Source organism: Xyrauchen texanus, chromosome 17, assembly GCF_025860055.1.
Source record: "Xyrauchen texanus isolate HMW12.3.18 chromosome 17, RBS_HiC_50CHRs, whole genome shotgun sequence".
NCBI classification, from domain to species: domain Eukaryota; kingdom Metazoa; phylum Chordata; class Actinopteri; order Cypriniformes; family Catostomidae; genus Xyrauchen; species Xyrauchen texanus.
Genome location: NC_068292.1, coordinates 27615920 through 27637259, shown reverse-complemented (window position 1 = coordinate 27637259; position 21340 = coordinate 27615920). Strand labels below are relative to the sequence as shown.

Below are 21340 nucleotides of genomic sequence, written 5' to 3'. Positions count from 1 at the left end.
GACAACTAATATACAGTACTCATTGACAACAGTTAGCCTACATGTTGAAAATGCATTTTCCTACCTTGACCACAAGATGCTACTACATAACAAAAGACAACATGTTCGCCTACAGCTTTCTCACTGGGGTTATTAATACAATTATCATTTAATTATTTTTAAACACTATTAAAAATCGTTTTTTATCTAAATTACACAATGATGATTAATCGACTTTATAGACATTACAGTTTTATCGTCTGTTAATGTTGATATTCTGTAAAGCTGCTTTGAAACGATGTGTGTTGTGAAAGGCGCTATACAAATAAAATTGAATTGAATTGAATTGAATTGAATGTTTAACTGCAGTCGTACCTATGAGCAGGTATCTCATGTAGTCCGGCTCCAAGGGCTTCATGAGACATTTCTGGCTGAGAACAGTGATATTTCCTTTCTGTAAGACGTCAAATGAGGCTGCAATGTCCCTAAAGATATCTGAGGCATAACCAGATCCATTCACTTGTACTGCAACCACTATAGGAGCTGTAAAGTGACAAAAGACCACTGTAAAATACTAAAAACTGGCAATGTTCTTGAAGGATAAAAATAGGCTATATATATATATATATATATTAGTTTTTTTTAATTAAATGAATACTTCACCAGAAAATGAAAATTCTCGCATCATTTACTCACCCTCGAGACATACTGGATTGGTCCTATTGGTCCATTCAATGTAAGTGAATTGTAGCAAGAACTTTGAAGCTCAAAAAAGCACAAAGGGAGCATAAAAGTAATATGTATGACTCCAATGGTTAAATCTGTGTCTTCAGAACAGATGTGATAGGTGTGGGTGAGAAACTGATCAATATTTAAGTCCTTTTTACTATAAATCTTCACGTTCACTCTCACCTCCACATTCCACTTATGTTTTGGGGGATTCAACTTCATGCATGTCGCCTCCTACTATGCAGAGATAATTTATAGTAAAAAAAGACTTAAATATTGATCTGTTTCTCACCCACACCAGTCATATCGCTTCAGTAGATATGGATTTAACCACTGGAGTCTTGTGGATTACTTTTATGCAGCCTTTATGTGCTTTATGGAGCTTCAAAGTTCTGGCCACCGTTCACGTGCATTAAATGGACGAACAGAGCTGAGATATTCTTCTAAAAATCTTTGTGTGTGTTCAGCAGAAGAAATACAAGTCATACACATCTGGGATGTCATGAGTGAGAAAATTGAGTACACGATGGGAGAATTTTCATTTTTTGTGAACTTTTCCTTTAATCTAAAAAAAATTGTTACGTTTTTGACAATATCCTTTCTGAAATCATGCAATGATTCTCATCACTCCTACCTCGAGTCACAATCTCTCCCTGGGCCTGGTGGTGTACCAGATCAAACACCCAAAACACCATGAGGTCCAAAACTATCAATATGCCACTCATGGCCATGTACCTGAACAAGGAAAACACCTGACCAACCACAGCCCGTCTCTCTCTCACAGTCAGATAAAGAGAGCCTGAAGAAGACATGAAATGCAGAGTAATTATTAGAGTCATTCTAGAACTTACCCAGCTGTGCGTATCTCTGTTTATTTAAATCGTAATTTCTAGACCTGGTTGAGTTGAATTTTACAGTTTCATTGAGAAACTAGAGTTCTAGTGCAGTGGTACCCAGATTTTTTAATGGTCACCTGACACGCTACCAAAAGTGGTTTATGTTACTTAAGTAAAAAAAAAACAAATATCATTAAAATCACATATGAACTGTATAAATAAGCAAAAATCTTTAAATACCACATTTCTCTTTCATTTAAAAGGTGTCATGCTATTCACTGCATATAACACATTGTGGTAAGCCAACCCGATCTCATGAGAATTTGTGAGAAATCATACAACTTCGTTAGTACGAGAACATACAACTTATACACCAACACGCTTTCCACCTGTACTTGAAGAACCAGATTTTATGTTTGTTACTTGTTAAACTACTGTAAATGTGTGTCGAAGCAATGGTAAGCCTAACAATGAAGTGTAACATTTTACCCAGACCTAAACCTAACTATGATAGTAGTGTTAATAGCCCTGTTGTGTATGACCAAAAAAAGCTAATCTCCTGGGTTCAGAATGCACATTTCTGATATATTTCCTAATTTTAACCTGTGATCATGATGTTTTGAATATGACGGTTTTAAAGGAGATGAGAGAAGTGCATGTGATTGGTTGGCATAAGTTTTCTATTAATACATATTCCCCATGTCATATTTATTGCCTAAACCATGCTTATTTGGTTGCAAGTCCATCCACATTTACTTTCGTTTGTGTCATTTTATCTTTAACTATTAAATTTTTTTGTTCATGGATGAGGGCATGTCCATGTGACAGATGAATTTGCACCAAAATAATGAGTTTGATTGGACGCAAAGCATTTCACATTAGAAAATATAAATGTACACATGCACTTATATGGTTTGTTGCAATTTTATATTTGCATTAAGCATTATTTCTTCACTGCTGTCCATGAGCTTATCACAACAGACCCATTTTTGGAGTTGAGAACCACTGTTTTAAGCAGTTTGCTGCACAGTTTGACCTCTTAACATGTTCTCTGTTGCTTGTTGATGAGCTTGACCTGGTACACTTTTCCACATCCCTCCTTGTTAATCTCTTCCCTATCAGGTCAGGGTCCTCCTCCACATTTTTCAAGCCTTTAGGACCATTTAGCACTATTTCACTTATCTATATGTCTATAAACATTTCTTAATTTCTTCCTTCCTCTTTGCCCCTTGCACCCAAGATCATCTGTCTACTAACACAGTAATAGAACACAAACTCACAAGGCCTGATGTAGTTGAGAGTTTCTCTGTAGCTGAGTGGAAGTACTGCTGCTTTGCCCTGTCTAGAGAGCTTCCTGTCCAACTCAATAAACTGGTCTGTTATGTAGATGTTCTCAAATTCATCCTTATGAAGGTATCGATTTTTGTACAGAACGGCCCTAAGACACAAAGAAGCACATGTAATTTAGACTTAATATAGCATTATCCCCAAAAATGCAAAGTATTTATCTTAATATCAGTTACTCAACCCTAATTCAGTTAACAGACATAAACATGATTTTAATTATGTACCTTTTTTATTGCTTATGTACTGCATATATTGTATACACTGGCTGGCAAAAGTTTGGAATAATGCACAGATTTTGCTCTTATGGAAAGAAATTGGTACTTTTATTCACCAAAGTGGCATTCAACTGATCACAATGTATAGACAGGACATTCATAATGTGAAAAATTACTATTAAACTACTTCAAAGGATTCTCAACAAAAAAATCCTCCACGTGCAGCAATCACAGCTTTGCAGATCCTTGGCATTCGAGCTGCCAGTTTGTCCAGATACTCAGGTGACATTTCACCCCACGCTTCTTGTAGCACTTACCATAGATGTGGCTGTGGCGGGAACTTCTCACGCACCTTACAGTCTAGCTGATCCCTCAATGGTCAATGGGGTTAAAAACCAAAACACTCTTTTCCAATTATCTGTTTTCCAATGTCTGTGTTTCTTTGCCCACTCTAACATTTTCTTTTTGTTTTTCGGTTTCAAAAGTGTCTTTCTTTGCAATTCTTCCCATAAGGCCTGCACCCCTGAGTCTTCTCTTTACTGCTGTACATGAAACTGGTGTTGAGCGAGTAGAATTCAATGAAGCTGTCAGCTGAGGACATGTGAGGCATCTATTCTCAAACTAGAGACTCTGTAATTCATATCGCTTTCTGTCCTTGTTAGAGCCAGTTGTCCTTTGTCTTTGAAGACTGTGGTGTACACCTTTGTATGAAATCTTCAGTTTTTTGGCAATTTCAATAACTGTATAGCTTTCATTCCTCAAAACAATGATTGACTGATGAGTTTCTAGAGAAAGTTGTCTTTTTTGCCACTTGTGACCTAATATTGACCTTAAGACATGCCAGTCTACTGCATACTGTGACAACAGTATTGTACTTTGTCAAAAACAAAGAAAATGTTAAGCTTCTTTTAATGAACCAAATAGTTTTAAATAGTGCTTGATATAATAGCAAGTGATATTCTAGTACCAAATTAGCAATTTATCATGATTACTCAAGGATAAGGTGTTGGAATGATGGCTGCTGGAAATGGGGCCTGTCTAGATTTGATAAATTACTTTTTTCAAATAGTAATGGTGCTGATTTTTACATCAGTATTGTCCGGACTATACATTGTGATCAGTTGAATACCACTTTGGTGAATAAAAGTACCAATTTCCAGTGAATCGTGACATAGCCTCCCAAGGGGAGCTATGAGGCCCGGGAGGTCATCATGGGACAAGAGGGTCAAGAGGCCCGGGAGGCGGCCATAGGACCACAGCCATGGAGAACTCCGAGGGCGGAGCCGTGGAAGGCAGAGCCATGGAGGGCAGAGCTGTGGAAGGCTCGGGAGGCGGAGCCCTGGAAGGCTCGAGGATGACCTCAGTGGTCGCCAGCACTAGCAGAGACTGGGGAGAAGGTGCCCTCTTCCTTCTCTTTCTCCTTCGGCCAGCAGGTAGCGTGGTTATGGGGACTGTCGAGGCAACGGGCGCTGGCTCGCTGACTGTGGCATGCGTGAGCTCTGGTTCACTGAACGTGGAAGGCGGAGCCATGGAAGGTTCTGAGGACCGAGCCATGGAATGCGGAGACAGGAGAGCAGAAGCCTTTCCTCTTCTCCTTCTCCAGGCGGACGAGGCTGAGCACGCCGATTCTGGGACGGACGAGGCTGGCAACGCTGTCTCTGGGACGGACTAGATTTACATCTCGTTGGCCGTGGGAGGCGTGGAGGGATGAGCCATGGAAGGCTGGGGTTTGACCACTGTGGGAGGAGAGGTAAAGCCCTCTTCCTCTACACCCACAGTGAACGGCGAGCCGCTAACTCGCAGAGTCTCCTCCACGAAATTGAGGAGCGTCCAGCGAGGAGTCGCTGGAGGCAACAGCTCCTTTAGTGAACTACTGAGACTCATCCTGAAGAACACCACCAAGGAAAATTCTGGGTAGTCCACTACATTTGCCAGCTCCAGAAACTCACGAACGTGATCCTCAACTGGACGGTCCTCTTGCCTGAGGAGGAGAATTCTGACGACTGCTAGACGAGCTGCTAGGTCCATTATTGGTCAGTTGTTCTGTAACGAGGCAGACGAGGAGTGGGATCTAAATGCAGCTTTTAATGAGAAAACATAAGATAAACCAGGTAGCTCGGTGTAACAAAACACAGGGAATAAATAAAACATCCACGATGGGAAACCAAAATATAAACAAGAGAAACCATCCACGAAGGGCACGGGCAGAAACACATTCAAGAACATACATTTAACAACTGACCACCAATGATAAAATAATACGGTTTAAATACACAAAGGATAATGATTAAATGGCACACAGGTGAGAACAATGAAGTGCTGTTGGCAGTGATGAGGGTAGGGAATTATGGGAAGTGTAGTCTGGGACAGATGACAAGGGAGAAACACAGGGCAGACAACAGTGAATCGTGACAGTAACATATTCTAAATACTTTGGATTACTTTTTCAGGACTAGTAGATTTTGTCCATTTGTTTTGATTATAAAAAAATTCTGCCAGTACAGTAAGACAAAAAAATTAATTATCTGAAAAACCTAAATATCTTATGTAATGTTGTTTCTAAAACAAGATAAATGTATCTTGTTTTAAGGATTTTTAGATATTGTTACAGGAAAACAATACAAATATTATTATCAAGAATAAGATTTTTGCCCTAATATCAAAGGACCTACTAGAAAAAATTTATTATGATCAAATGTGAATTTTCTTGATATAAACCTGGTAACATGTGCATGTAAAATGGCTAGAAATAGCATTTTAGCTTAGCGTAATCTCTTCAGTAATCAAAATACTTTTTGAATGTAACTGTATTCTAATTACCAATTATTTAAATTGTATCTGTAGTGGAATAGTTACTTATATTTTGTATTTTAAATACATAATCCCATTACATGTATTCAGTTACTCCCCAACCCTGTATATATATGTGTACTGTATATATATATAAATATGCCAAAATTTGTGTCTTTAGTATGGCAGGTTGTTCATGTGACATTTATAGGTACATACTGAAGATACATGAAGAGAAGAAGAAAGAAACCCATGTATGCCAATAGGACCCTGAGCTCCCAGAGGAGGCCCAGCTCCTCGGATACCTCTTCCATGATATTCTGAGCAGCCTCCTGCATGGACTGACTGTTGTTCAGCTGCAGGTTAAAGTGGAAGGAGGTGGAAATGTTGAATTCAAACTCTTTCTTAATTCGATCGAATGCCGCAATAGTTGCTAGGGGTAACAAAAGGTACACAAAGGTTAGTAACATCAACAATGTATCAGATTCTACTATAGATAACTCACTTTGTGTTCCAAGAAAGAGAGAAATTCACACAGCTTTGGAATGACATGAGGGTGAGATTTTTCATTTTGGTGTGAACTACTATATACTTTAAATAGTGTGTTGGAGATGTATGAGTCACTCCATGTTAGTACAGCACTCAGTACTGTGTAGAATACTACCAAGCTAAGAACAGCTGTACTTACGAAAAGCCAAAGCAGTCTTCATGTGGTCAGCAATATATGAAGGTAGGATGCAGAACAGCTGTCCCACTGTTGGAAAAAGTTCATCAAAAAAGTTATTAATTTAAAAACATCTGTATATTTGGTACACTTTAAAATATTTTTTATCAATGTAGCAACATCACTTTAACAGGATAAGCAGCTTCATAAGTTCATTATTTAGAGGTGCATTGCACTAAAGAGCCCTCTAGAACTATGATCTAGAGGGCTATACTCAGATTGAAGCTGATTCTATAGCCTGAGGACATGTTTGGATTTGAAGGCACGTCAGTGGCAGCTATAACACAGCCCTGTTTTGAAGCACAAATACTCTAAGATTTAGGGTACTTAATTGTAACAAACTGCTCCCAAAAGATCATATATTGTGTATAAACTTTGCGATAGTCATTGCCAAAATAGGGTTAATGGTACAAAAATAGGAAGGCAGAGTTAGAAATCATATCGTACCAAATCTAATAAAACCAAATGACCGTGACAAAAAAATAAACAGAATACAGTAAATGTCAGAAAGAATCAGTACACCATGGCCATGAGACTTCCTGTAAGGAGTGTAATAACAGGGCCCTCAAGGGACTGATCATCTGCCAGAGAAACTAACCACGTGCAAGCCCACAGAGAGGCCTGAATTCTTTCAGGAGGTGGCAGAGGAAAGAGAAGACAGAGAGCAGCTCAATGCAGTCTTCCCTGGCCTCATCAAACAGTCCGGTGCATTTTTGATATGGCATGCCCAGCTTGTCATTACACATGTCACCAATATTGACCAAGAAGTGTAGTACATTTCTCAGAGTACGAGCTGAAAAGTAGACATAGAAAGGGGTTAGTTCAAGACTCCAAAAATGGCTAAACCTTAAACCTCAAATCAGTACATAAATGAAAGGCCACAGTGTGGTTTGCCCGGTGTGACGTCATTGCCGGATACTTGGCTGACCGGCTAACTCACCAATATGCTGTACAGGTTCTGTCAGAGCTGTGATGAAGTTTTGTGCTCGGCCTGCCATTGAGTAAGCATTCCTCGCCATCTCTTTAATCTTTGTCAGGGCAGCTAAACATAAAAAGTTTTCAGTTTTCAAATCATTAGAACAGAAATGTATGCAACATGTTATACTTTAAGTCTAGAAATCCCACCTTATATGTTAAGTAGCCATGTCAATTTCAGTTAAGATCAACTTGTACTTTTCTAGATCTTAAGCCATTTAGGGCCCTCTTTTAAGAGCACTAGTGCTAAATTGTATGCACAAAGTCAATGGGCATGGCCATGAAATTTTGGTATTTTCATGCAAGCTCTAGGCACAAGTGGGTTTGCTGAAATTTCATGCAAAGCTCTAATGGGCTGTGTCAAGTGCAATTTAATTCTGAGGTTCTTCTCCAGTTATTGCACCTTCTGCATCCTATTATATACTGTAGTCCATTGCATGTCCAGCACCAACGTTGTAATAAAGACAGCACATTCATTAGAAGTTGAAAGTGTAAATGTGCTGTATGCAATGAATTAGAAAAAGAGACATAGTTTCTTTTGTGCATTAACTTACTATAACCTTGTTATATTTCAGGCATAGGCCTGTTTCTATGACAGTGACATGCTTATTTTATATGCATGGTAATGTGGTTCTCATCAGGATTTAGATGTAGGCTTTGTTAGATTATAGATAATGTAAGTATTATTAATTATTTTCATCTACTGACACACAAATCATGGCAAGTATTAAGAGTAATGGTATCGGCCTTACAGGTTAGGCTGTGGATTTTTGCATGCACTTCACTTCTACTGGTCGATTTTGATTTTGAAAAAATGTAATGAATTTATTGAAACTCGAAATTATTTCTAAATTCAAATGTATAATCAAAATAAGGAAGAGGTCCAAAAAAATTTTTTTTAACCCTCTCCTACTTCTTCCACTGGACCTTTTTGCAATGACTCACTCTAAGACTACATGTGGTAAAATACCCATATAAATTAGATCATAAATGTAATTGTAAATATAGCCTGAACATAATAATAATCCTTGAACTCTAGAAATTTTTACACAAATCTCATAATTTTATATCTTCATAAAACGTCTACAACAGTGATTGTCAGGGACATTAATTGATGTTCCACTATATTTTCACAGTTTAGAAAGACTTTATAACCACCTGCTGGTGGAATCTCCAAACTGCAAATGCAAGAAGTGATTTTAGATTTGTGCTGTGATCAGACATGCTTCTCAAATGTCTTTTTTCTCCGGAAATAGCAAATTGTGCTTTGTGCCACTTAATTTACATAAAATACACCCAGAGTTTGCATTCATACACCCACAGATAGTAAAAGCACTCCCACCCACGCCCACTTGCGCTTTGCACTGGTACGAAATTGAGCCTCATTTATGAATAGGTAACTAATTGAGTCCTATTATAAAACTGCAGATATCAAAGTATTGCAATAAATGAAACAAAATAAAATTAGTTTCTTTCCCCCCACTATTGCATGTTAGTAAGTATAAAAAATGAAATTATGTATATGTATTGTTTGCAATTTCCTATTGGGCCATATTAAAATAACTGTGCAAAATTTCACTCTGTAGTTTCCCCCTTACAAATCCTATCCAAAGAGTAAAATACATCTCTTCACTTAACTGGAAAAAAATGGGATTACTTAAGAGTTAAGATAGCATAGTTTATGTCACATGGCCCCTTCCAGAGTTTAGTTACAATCTCTAACACACCTGCCTGCAATGTTCTAGTAAGCCAGAAGACCTTGATGAGATGGTTCAGTGTGTTTAATAAGAGCAGGAACTAAACTGTGCAAGAAGATAGATGTCCAAGAGCAAAAATTAACTCATTGACAGACAGATGGACTCACGCTGCAGAGGGTTTGCAGCACGCTCCAGGAGTTGTTGTGTCTGATTCATGACCAGTTCTGCACCACAGACCACACTGTCTGCTGCCAGTTCAACATTCTCCATTGTGTTGCTCACTGGGCCTTGTATAACCAAGGTACAAATGAGGAAGAGAATGAAATTTTTCCCCCTCTCTTAAACACAAACAGAGAGAGAGAGAGAGAGAGAGAGAGAGAGAGAGATTATGTTGAGCAAACTGACTGGTGATACACAACAGATGACTGAACAGTTGTTAAAACTTAAAAATATATATATATATATATATATATATACCGATGAGCCAAAACATTATGACCACTCACAGGTGAAGCGAATTGGGTTGTTCTTCTCCTAACAATGCCACATGCCAAGGTCTGGGTAGATTAGATGTAAGCAAACAATCAGTTCTCTTAGACAACATGTTTAATGCAGGAGAAATGGGCAGGAGTAACTGAGTAACCAATTTTGACAAGGGCCAACTTGTTCAGGCCAGACAACTGTGTCAAGGCAAGGCAAGGCAAGGCAAGTTTATTTATATAGCACATTTCATACACAATGGTAATTCAAAGTGCTTTACATAGGGTCAGAGAATCTCTGAAATGGCAAGGCTTGTGGGGTGCTCCCTGTCAGCAGTGGTGAGTACCTACCAACAGTGGTCCGAGGAAGGAAATCCACAAACCTGGGACAGGGTGCTGGGCGCCCAAGGCTCAGCTATGCAAGAGGGCAATGAAGGCTATACCATCTGGTCCGGACTGACAGGTCTACTGTGTCACAGAAAATTTTAATGATGGTTACAGGAGGAATATGTCACAACACACAGTGCATCACACCCTGCTGCGTAGCCGCAGACTGATCAGAGTACCCATAATGAACTCTATCCACCATCGAAAGTGCCTACAATGGGCACTCAAGTGTTGGAACTTGACCTAGGAGCAGTGGAAGAAGGTTGCCTGGTCCGATGAGTCCCGTTTTCTTTTACATCACGTGGACGGCCTTCTACGTGTGCGCCGATTACCAGTGGAAGTAATGGCAACAGGATGCACTGTGGAAAGACGACAAGCCGGTGGAGGGAGTGTGACGCCCTGGCAGGGACGGATTATGACTTGCAAAAGCCCTGGAGCCAATTATCTCCAAGGGCCCCCCTCTACCCAAAAGTTGTTGAGCAGGGGGTGGGGTTTGTTGTTCATGCCCAAAAGGGTTTTCAGGGGGGTGGATCACCAAACTAGATCATGCAGCCTTAAAGCCCAGGGCACCCCCGGGCACCCCCTGGCAGTCAAGGGCCCCCTGGCAGTCAAGGGCCCCTGGGCACTGGCCCCATTGGCCCGGTCGGTAATCCGTCCTTGCGCCCTGGGTAAGGATCTGCTGGGAAACACCGGCCATTCATGTGGATGTCAATTAGACATGTGCCACCTATCTAAACATTGTTGCAGACCAGGTACACCCCTTCATGGAAATGGTATTCCCTGATGGCAGTGGCCTCTTTCAGCAGGATAGTTTGCCATGCCACACTGCACACATTGTTTGGGAATAGTTGAGGAACATGATGAAGAGTTCAAGGTGTTGCCTTGGCCTCCAAATTCCCCAGATCTCAATCTGATTGAGGATCTGTGGGAAGTGCTGGACCAACAAATCTGAGCCACAGCAGCTCCACCTCGCAATTTACAGGACTTGAAAGATCTGCTGCTAACGTCTTGGTGCCAGATACCACAAGACACCTTCAGGGGTCTTGTAGAGTCCATGCCTCTGGTCAGCGCTTTTTCGGCAGCACATGGAAGACCAACAGCATATTTGGCGGATTGTCATAATGTAATTGGCTCCTCAGTGTGTGTGTGTGTGTGTGTGTGTATATATATATATATATATATATTATATATATATATATATATATATATATATATATATATATATATATATATATATAACAATTTGCAAATTAAAATTTACCCTCATGTTGTTCCAAAATCAAACCTGACTTACTTTCTTCTTTGGAACACAAAATGAGATATTATGCAGAATGACAGCTTCAGATAACTTTCACTTTCATTGCATGCAAAAAAATACAATGACAGTGAATGGTGACTGAGACACAGCATAACATCTCCTTTTTAATTACCAAGGAAGGAAGAAAGTAATACAGATTTGGAACAACACAATAGCAATCATTTTATCATTAAAATTTTATTTTTCACATGGACATATTAGAATGTGAGGTAGCTTTGTGTAACAGGTTGACCGGGGTTCATTTACTTGAACACAGCATTGGAAGCATCAGCATGACGTTGGTGCGCACGCGGTCGGAGAGGCCCGTTCCAAACCCGGCGAATGTGGCGAGGATGCCGGTGGTGATGATGCAGAACCAGAGGTTATGGTTCTGTATGTACAGCGCTGTCATGCCGTACATGGTGGCGAGGAACAAACCAAGCACAAATCCACCAAGACTGCGCTGCGCCTGACGCATCGCGGAGCTGTTTCTGAGTTTCCTACGAAGAGTCTTTATAAAGGGTTTCTTTGGTGTCATCCTGTGTCAAGTAGGCTACAATATGAAAAAGGAACAAGAGCTTTAGAAAAGGAGCAAAAACTCTTAAAGGAGTATTCTGGGTTCAAAAGAAGTTAAGATCAATCGACAGCAGTTGTAGCATAATCCTGAATCACACAAAAATACATTTCTTTTAATGCTCGCATAAATAGAAGTGACAGAATGTAAAATCAAATGCAAATTTCAGTTTTAATTACATTTTTTATTTGATCTTTTATTTTTCAATTTTCATTTTCACATTTCAACATGTAAATTCTATGTTAATGAGTGGGTGGTGCTCAAGAGTGGACACTTTAATACAGTGCTTCTCACACTAGGGGGCGCAGAGAGGCTGCAAGGGAGATGTTTATTTTATGTGTCATGGACAGTGAATTGAGAGAAAAGCCAAGAATCCAGGATCCAGCAGTTTTCAGGTCACAAGAGTTTTGATATAAAGCTCACCTTTAAAAATACCAAGCATTACATAAAAGTGCAGAGCTGATTTTAGTTTCATCATCCAGCTGAATAAATGAACATAGCGTTGGAATAACACTTGTAAATATATGCATCATGCTTGCAGCAGGCTTTAATTTGCTTGATTCAGTAAAAAGCTGTTTTTTCAAAACAAATCCATGGCATGATAGCCTGATAGACCCATCTTTGCATCTTTCAAAACTGGGGCCGGTTGCATAAAACCGTTTTAGACTAGTCTTACTAGTTAGTTGTCTAAAATGTTGGTCTTAATTTTTTCAGTCAGTTGCATAAAAACTTAGATCAGTCTAATTAAAGACCAAAATGTAAGACAGCACACCTCAGGCTAACTTTTGTTTACATTCCATTTTGCCATTGAAAATAACTGTCAGCTGAGGCAGTGGGGGCTGAAAGGGGCTTGAGTTGAGACTTGGTTGAAGACTTTGACTTCAAAAATGGTAAAAAAAATTTTTTTGCAATTCAATTCAATTTGATGGAAATGTGTTATTCAATTGAAATGGATAAATCTTAAAAATAGGCTAAAATAAAATAAAATTTTCCTTGATATATATAGACTGAACTGTTCTGTACATTTCAGAACTCAAAACTTCCTACCAGTCTAAAAAGAAAATGTATATTTCCCACCTTTCTGAAACATCTCGTTTTGAAACCTGTGTTTGTGACATCTCGAGACATTGCTCAGTTGTATTTAAAGATGTCATTGCACCCTTGCCCCTGTCCACTGGCATTCAGTTCAAAGTATGACCAACTTTTCCTGAACACCAAAGGGGAACCATCTGGACTTAATTTACATAGAACATGCATTATACTATTATATATACTATATAATGTTTATCACACAGCTTTTAAAATACGTGGTGTCAACACCGAAAAGGAGATGCCATTTAGTTTAATTCAGCTGCTCTGCGCTTTGCAACCATTTGTGCTATGTTTAATTGTTGGTGTATGTAAACAAGCACAAGCTGACTGTCTTTGACCGTTTGGATGTCAAAGTGATCTGTGCCTCAGTGCACGTATGTGTGTTTGTCATGTTTCACCATGCAATGGACTGTGTATGTGCGGCTAATATAAGCGTGGCTGCTTGTGAACCAGTCATAATATGATTTAAGCTTTAAATAAACAGTTATTGAAGAATGGGGAAGGTAAAAACACATGGACATGACAGCAAAACAGTAAGTTAACAGTTTCATTCATGAATATTTATTATGATTTATAAATGTCATGACTGTTTGATAGTTATGGTGCTGATGTGCTTGAGTACTTTAGCCGCTTTCCGGGCCGAACGGTTCTAAGCATGGTTACAGTTACAGTAGCAATTCCACTGGAGCACGGTTCGGTGCGACACCATTATAAACCGTTATTGGCCCGGAATACTCTGCTTAGCTAACCGTATTCAAACTTGCTCCACCATGCTTGTAGATACCTGTGTATCTTCATGGTTAATTATGATGGTTAAACTAGTATTGTAGACTAGCCTACATGCCTTTTTTGTCAGGGAAGTTACTAGCTCATTAAAACTGAAATGTATCAATATATTCTCATATACAATTTTCATATAATACTTTATCAATAAATATCCTTTTAAGAAAGTCTGGGTACTTTTACCTTTCTGATTGTTTTTGTCTGGTGATAAGCACAAGCCCTCAGTAAATAGCATTTCATAACCCATTTAAAAATGAGTAGGAGAAATTGCAATGCCCAACCAAGGAGCTTGTGGCCAATGGTCAATGGGTGTAGAAAAGAAGTCTTGCCTTACAGGTAAAAGAGCCAATCAACTTTTAGACACAGACATTGCCTGTCAATCAACTCGAGAATGCACAATTGCATTAGCAAAACAAGCACAATTAAGGTTAAGAAGCAATTTATGATACCACACACAAAATGATATTTTAGCCTATTTCCAAAGTTTATCCATTTCAATTGAATAACAAATTTCCATCTAATTGAATTGCCTAATCTTTAACTAAATAAATTGTATAAGTCTTTAAGAGCAAAACTGCTCTTGTTTGGGTGAGTTTCTTAGACTTACCTGCCTACAGTTGGTCTTGCTGAGGTAATACCTACTCTTCAATAAAAAATGCAGTCAAATATGCATCAAAGTTTCACTTTTACATTTGTAGACAGATACTGAGTTGTGTTAGACCAATTTCCAGTGATACTGTTGAGTAATGAAGATGGATGATTCAGTAAAAAGCTGTTTTTTAAAAACAAATCCATGGCATGAGAGTGCATTCTAACCGACCCATCTTTGCATCTTTCAAAACTGATTTCTACTGGAATGTACCTCTTTAGTGAAGGAAGGAACCAACAATGGAGTCCCTGAGGGACTAAAAACAAGAGCAACTTTTATAAAGTTTTATTAATTACATTTTCTTCAAGACTATTCAATTCAATTAGATGGAAATTTGTTATTCAATTGAAATGGATAAATCTTAAAACTAAGCAAAACTATTTTTTGGTGTGCAGTGTTGTTTGATTTTACTGCTGATTTGAAATACGTTGTTTAAAGTTTAGCTTGGCAAACAGTTTTTAAGATTTTAGATATTTTTTTTCTTCCATACAGTGAAACTGTGTGGTAACAACAACTGTCATTCCGCATAACATCTCCTATGTTCCATATAAGAAAGAAAGTCATTCAGGTTTGGAACAAATGCAGGTGGATAAATGATGGCAGAATTTTCATCTCTGGTTGAATTATCATGCCTTTAAGGGTGCCGTGTGTAATTTATATCCATCTAGTCATATCGAACAGAATTGCAAAAATGAGTGTTGATTTTAAACCAGTCTCCTGAACACTTCCCTTGTCTTCCATTGGTTCGGACATACAGGTAGTTCCACCCCCAAACTCATGCAATTAGTTGATTCAATATTGCTGTGTCGGGCTGGTTGGGATATAAAAACAAACAAGCTGTGTTTTGATAGACATGTCACGTTTAAACATTGATGATGATTTTGGTTTTGAAAGGATGTGTCTCTTGTGCAGATTGTAAGCGTTCTGCGGGTTGTGTCTCTGGCTCTGTTTGTGTGTTTTCTGCTTGCCTTTGATAGTATCCTTTACAGCAGGGGTCGGCAACCTCGTAGAGGTAATAGGCAATAGCGAGAGAGGAGTAGACAATTTTATTTATATAGGCCTATATTCCGCACCTGCATTTCAATCTACATCTTGATGTAATCCTTCCTCATGATCACAGTGTATTCATGAGGATGGGAGACTAAACAAAAAGTAAAAATGTGGCGAGACTGCAGTATACCCAACAGACTGGTGCAGTGCATGCAAGCACTTCACAAACCGACAGTGCTTCACGTTCGGTTAATCAAGCGAGAAAACGTGCCCGATTTGCTTTGGACAGGCTGTGCTGATGACAGCCTATATTCCGTGTTTTGCTTTCAGAACAACACGTCGTGTAATAAGGAAAACACCACTATTTAATCCTTGAGATTTCCAACCCATCATACAGGTGCACCCTCCTTAAACCATAGTTACACTCAAAGCTACATTAAATGATTAAAAGAGGAAACATAAACCCACATTGTAGGATTTAAAAAACACAAATATATAATAGAATATAAATTATTCAAAATATAAATTAAACCTGGAAATAAAGTTTTAGATAAAATAGCCTTGTGATGCGCAAATGGCTTGCACGTGCACGCGAGTCGCCTCACAATTTAAAAGTGTTTTTCCTCCCATTCAGCTGATGACAACATGCTGTGTGATCATGAGGAATTATTACATCAAGATGTAGATTGGAATTCAGGTGCGAAAAACTTCATATAAATAAAATAGCTTGCTCCTCTCTCGCTGTTGCTTGCGTGCTAGTTATTACATGATTACAATTACATAATATAAGAAATATTTAACATTCGTGATCAGTAAATGAGCAAATTTGTGACATTAACTGTGCTAACTAATTTTGTAGAAAAGGACAGGTTTTCTTTCATTAAAGCACTTAAGATGTTCTGTGAAATTTCACATGCAGGATCGTGATTATATCATACAGTAGCGGTTTTAACACCACGCAAACCCCACAAATATGTGGGGCCCCAGACATCAGTAGGAAAGATCATCAAAAACCACTTAAGGTGACATGTTAAGGGTACTGTACATGTGTGAATACGCTGTTGGCAACACTCTCAGAGAAAGGGCTGTAGCAAGGTAATCTTGACCCCCTGGCTGTATCTTGCTCTGGGCCCCTTTCCTATTAAAAAAATACCATTTAGAATTTGTTGTGGGGCCCCCTGGACCTTTGGATTTTGTAATTTATGAAAAAATATACAGTCCTTCCGAACTTGTTTTGCCCACACGCTCTTGCTCACATATGCACGAACGATGTGTTAGGGACCATTCAAACCAAACTGGTTTTTGTGTGCGTCTGCTATGTTTAACCATTGTTTTCCTTTGTAAACACTGTAGCTTCAGTGTCTCATGCAGCACCGGCACATTTTTTACACTGTGTCAAGTTAAAAGAACTTCAGGTCTCAAAAACGTGCAGAGACACCTGCATTCTGTTTCATTCGTTGCGATGCGTCTTGATTGTTTTAGTGCAGGTGTCACAAAGATTTAACGTTCTGAACAAGTCCAGGCTGCAAAGTGGTGACTGTTACAATGTTTAACATTATTCCAGATTGTTCTGCACCAAGCAAATTTCAGTGCTTGATAAAAGGCTATGACCCAAATATATCACTATATTATGGAAAAATGGGAAAACATGTATTAATGATCTTGATTCTTGATTTTTATTTCATTAAACATTTTTAACGTACTTGGCTACAATGGAAGATAAGATACATTTTATTTAATTTTAGCAAACATTTTAGAAATTGGGGCCTGGGATGGTCAGTTGCTTGGGGCCTCAGAAATCGTGAACACGTCCCTGATATCATAATTGTTGGGTTTTACACAAAATTTTCACTCAAACTGTTATGATGATAATTTAATTTGTAATAAAAAATACATTAATACATTTGAAAAATGCAAAATAGAAACATTTTCATAAGTGGACTCATACTTTGGAAAATCGAATAAATTTGCATGGTCAGCACAGACATTAACTAGAAAAAAAAAAATAGCACTCCATGCCAAAAAGGTTGCCGACCCCTGCTTTACAGCATCTGTGGTGGTACAAGGCGACTGCACGGTACAAGGCGACTCAACTCTGCTCGCTTTTTGGGGGTTTTCCACTGTGGATAGTACCTGGTAATTTTTTTAGTACCACCTCAGTCGAGGTTCTAAGCGAGCCGAGACAATACTAAATATGACATCAAACCCCTGCAGATCACTGATTGGTCATAGAGAATCGTCACTACCAGCGTAATTGGATTTGCGACACGGGACATCAACCCGCTAGTTTTAAAGTTAGCAACAGCTATAGCAGTATCATTTGTTCACGCGATTTTCAAATTGTAAAAAATAAATGGCTGTGCACAAAACCACGCTGTGGTCAATAAACGAGGTGCAGATGTCCACTCGTTAGCGATGAGTGAAACGATAAAGTCTCTCTGGAAGTGTCTCAGCTGTTGGCCGCACACGGCTACCACCGGACCTACCAACAGTGTAGGGAAAAGTAAAAACAAATTTAAAAGTGACTACAGAACCGTCAAGGAAAAGTGGAAGTGATTCGACCAAATGGACGCTATCTAAACCGGTGAGCATTGGGAGGGAGAGTGCCCTGGATGCAGCCACGATGGAGGATGGTACGTTTTGTTACGTTAACTCTATACTCTGCTTGAAAGCTTCACTTTATTTAGTTGACCAGCTACTGGAAGCTTGCTTCTAAAACAACCAGGCCAATTTAACTGTTACACTTGTATAAAAATATCTATAGCCTATAATCCCTCCTACGTTGATGCAGCACTAAACTGCAGTGGAAAGTAGAGTTGAGGTGAGTCGAACCGTAACGTTCAGTGGAAAAGTGCCATAAGCTACATACAGTCATATAAAGAGAATGGTATTTGTGAATGAGTGGTTGAAGGCACATCACCTGCACAGTACCATTACAACCTTAACATATCATGAGGAATCAATACATTTTCTTGATCATATAAGATGAAAGAGCTTGGTGTATTTTGAAAACGTCCTGTAACTTTAAGAACTCAACATTTTCTCCCCAGTCTAAAAGGAACATACATTGAAACCAAACAACGAATGCAATAACAACTTGTTTGGAACTTCCGCTATCTGACCTTGTGTGAGTACAAGCAAAGGGGGCGTTTCATAAAGCAGGGGTTTTCAAACTGATGTCCAGGGACCCTCAGGGGTCCACAAGGGGGTGTTAGGTGGTTGTTGAAAACTTCAGAGAGTGAGAAAAAAAAAACATTTACAATTGGACATTATTACGGTTTCATTCGGATTTCTATGTTCTACAGATTTTTTTCTTGATGCTTTTACAAGTAACATTATTCTAATTGTGGGTACAAAAAATATATGTTGCCAGCTTAAAGAATGCTGTGAATATGTGCTTGTCACTTTTTTGGACAAATAATCTCCCACAAAACAAGTTGGCAGGTTTTATATCAAGTGATTTTTGTTTCTCAGGTTGTTTTACTCATGATTTCCATCCAAATGAACCTAAGCACATTCTCAGACCTCAAATATGTTGATTTATTTGTTTGCTCTAAGAATTTTCTGAATATATGACCTGTTCTAACGGCGGCATTCTGTTCTACATGAGCACCATTTTTAACAATCCTAGATGAAATTCAGCCTGTGAAAATACTTTTACTTATTTACTTTACTTAATTAATAACAATTAATCAAATATATCAATATTTACTGGTAAAGGCCCACAAATAAAGACATTTTTGTCTATAATAATTAAATAATTATAATATTTAAATCTTAGAATTCAGATAATTCCATATCATTGAACATAGTGTAACCCTATTATTGACCTACTTCCATCTGCAGTATTTTTAATCATTGGTCTATCTACTGGATGTTCTTGTGCATCAGATGGGTGCCTTTGTAGTTTCTTCCATTGGTTGCATCGTTTCTCACTAGTTTTCTGCATCTTTAGTCATAAATGATGTGTTCTTAGGCTGCTGTGTCAAGTTTAACATAGTATGAAACGTGTTTGAAAGCGTCTTTAGAACTCTGCATTCTGTTATGCTTTGATCAGTTTTCCTTAAGCACAAGAGGTGCATCATCTGTGGAAGGCTGAGCTGCCTGGCCGTGTCTAGAAGGTAAATGTATGCCCCAAGTCTCACGAGAGTCGCATGCAACGTTCACACACTGTGTTTGTTTATTTGTTTTTTCAGAGTCCCACAGAAACCCTACACCAACCCCTAAACCTAACCCTACCCTTAATATTTAACTATAACCTTAACATTAGTAACAGCAAATTAGACTCTTGCAAGACTTAGGCAGCTGGATGGTTACCTTATAGGCACAGTCAAGCTGCTTGCTCTCAATGGTTTGAAGAGGCACCCTACCTGTACAGCTAGAGTTGTGCTGACTGCCTCCTGCTGCCACAGAATCACAAAAACATCAAGGTGGTGCATTCGTTATTACAGTACGGGTCGGTGCACAAGAGCGTACATTGTTTTAAAAAAATATTTTTAATAGTTACATTTCAGGAATCTGCAAAAGTCATATTTACGGAGTGTTTCTATGTACTGTTACATTCCTTTTTAAATGTTTGTTTTTGATTCCTCAGCCATTTGTGTTGTCTGTTGATAAAGGAGATTTGTTTCTGAATCTGCAGGTTGTACAGGAAGAGGATCCATCTCTGTTCTCTCTGCAAAGCAGGACATTGATCAGATGTGTCCATCCTGTAAGATTTTCATGTTATTAGAGTAAATACATGAACCACAGTGAGCCTTCATTAATTTATAAAAGCTAACTCTATAAGCTAATTATTTCATTAGTTAAAACTACTGAGTGAGGCTCCCTAAACCCTCCAAATGATTTATTTCAACTCATGGCAAGCAGAGCATTACAGAAAACATGAATTATTTTTATTCAGTTTTATTATACAGTCCCTGACAAAAGTCTTGTTGCTTATCTATTTTGTAGAAACACCTGCTATTAACCTGACTTTTAATTAATCATTTGGTGTTAGAAATAGCTCATATGAAAAGCTAAAACCCTCCCAAATGATGATTAATGCACTGAAATAAATTAGTTTCACTGAAAAAAGATTTATCATTTAAACAAGACAGAAAGGTCAAATTTTGGCAAGACAAAAGTTTTGTCGCCTATACAGATATTGAACAAATTTACTGCAAATACAAAAATATGTCAGCAAATTAAGTAGTGGTGCTGTGAGATCCAAATTTAATATCTTGTATGACTTCCATGAGCTTGAAGGACTGCATCCATGCAGTTTGGCAAGGATTCATACAATTTATTGATGTCATCAGGAATAGCAAAGAAAGCAGTCTGGCATGCCTCCCAGAGTTCATCAATATTCTTTGGTTTCGTCTTCCATGCTTCCTCTTTCATCCTACCCCACATATGCTCAATGATGTTCATGTCTGGTGACTGGGCTGGCCAATCCTGGAGCATCTTGATCTTCTTCGCCTTGAGGAACTTTGATGTGGAGATGGAAGTATGCGATGGAGCACCATCCTGCTGCAGAATTTGGCCTCTTTTATGGTTGGGAATATAAGAGGTAGCTAAGATTTCTTGGTATTTTAGACTATTGATGTTGCCTTCCACCCTGCAGATCTCTTGCACACCCCCATACTGGATATAACCCCAGACCATGATTTTTCCGCCACCAAACTTCACTGTTTTCTGGGTGAATCTCGGATCCATGCAGGCTCCAGTTGGTCTCCTGCAATATTTGCGGCGACTGTGGTGTAATTCAACAGAAGATTCATCTGAAAAATCCACCTTCTTCCACTTTTCCAGCGTC

General features: G+C 38.7%; 1 protein-coding gene across 1 annotated transcript in view; it reads right to left on the bottom strand.

Moving 5' to 3' along the window:
- dcst2 (DC-STAMP domain containing 2) overlaps positions 1-21340 on the bottom strand; it is a 33208-nt gene that overhangs the window by 3730 nt on the left and 8138 nt on the right. Inside the window, exons 2-10 of the mRNA XM_052147300.1 lie at positions 11723-12008; positions 9460-9630; positions 7561-7662; positions 7219-7413; positions 6585-6650; positions 6116-6329; positions 2825-2982; positions 1343-1507; positions 355-522 (exon numbers count right to left, since the gene is read on the bottom strand). Coding sequence (XP_052003260.1) covers positions 355-522; positions 1343-1507; positions 2825-2982; positions 6116-6329; positions 6585-6650; positions 7219-7413; positions 7561-7662; positions 9460-9630; positions 11723-11993 — 1510 coding nt within the window. The 5' untranslated portion in view covers positions 11994-12008. The remainder of the gene's footprint in view (positions 1-354; positions 523-1342; positions 1508-2824; positions 2983-6115; positions 6330-6584; positions 6651-7218; positions 7414-7560; positions 7663-9459; positions 9631-11722; positions 12009-21340) is intronic.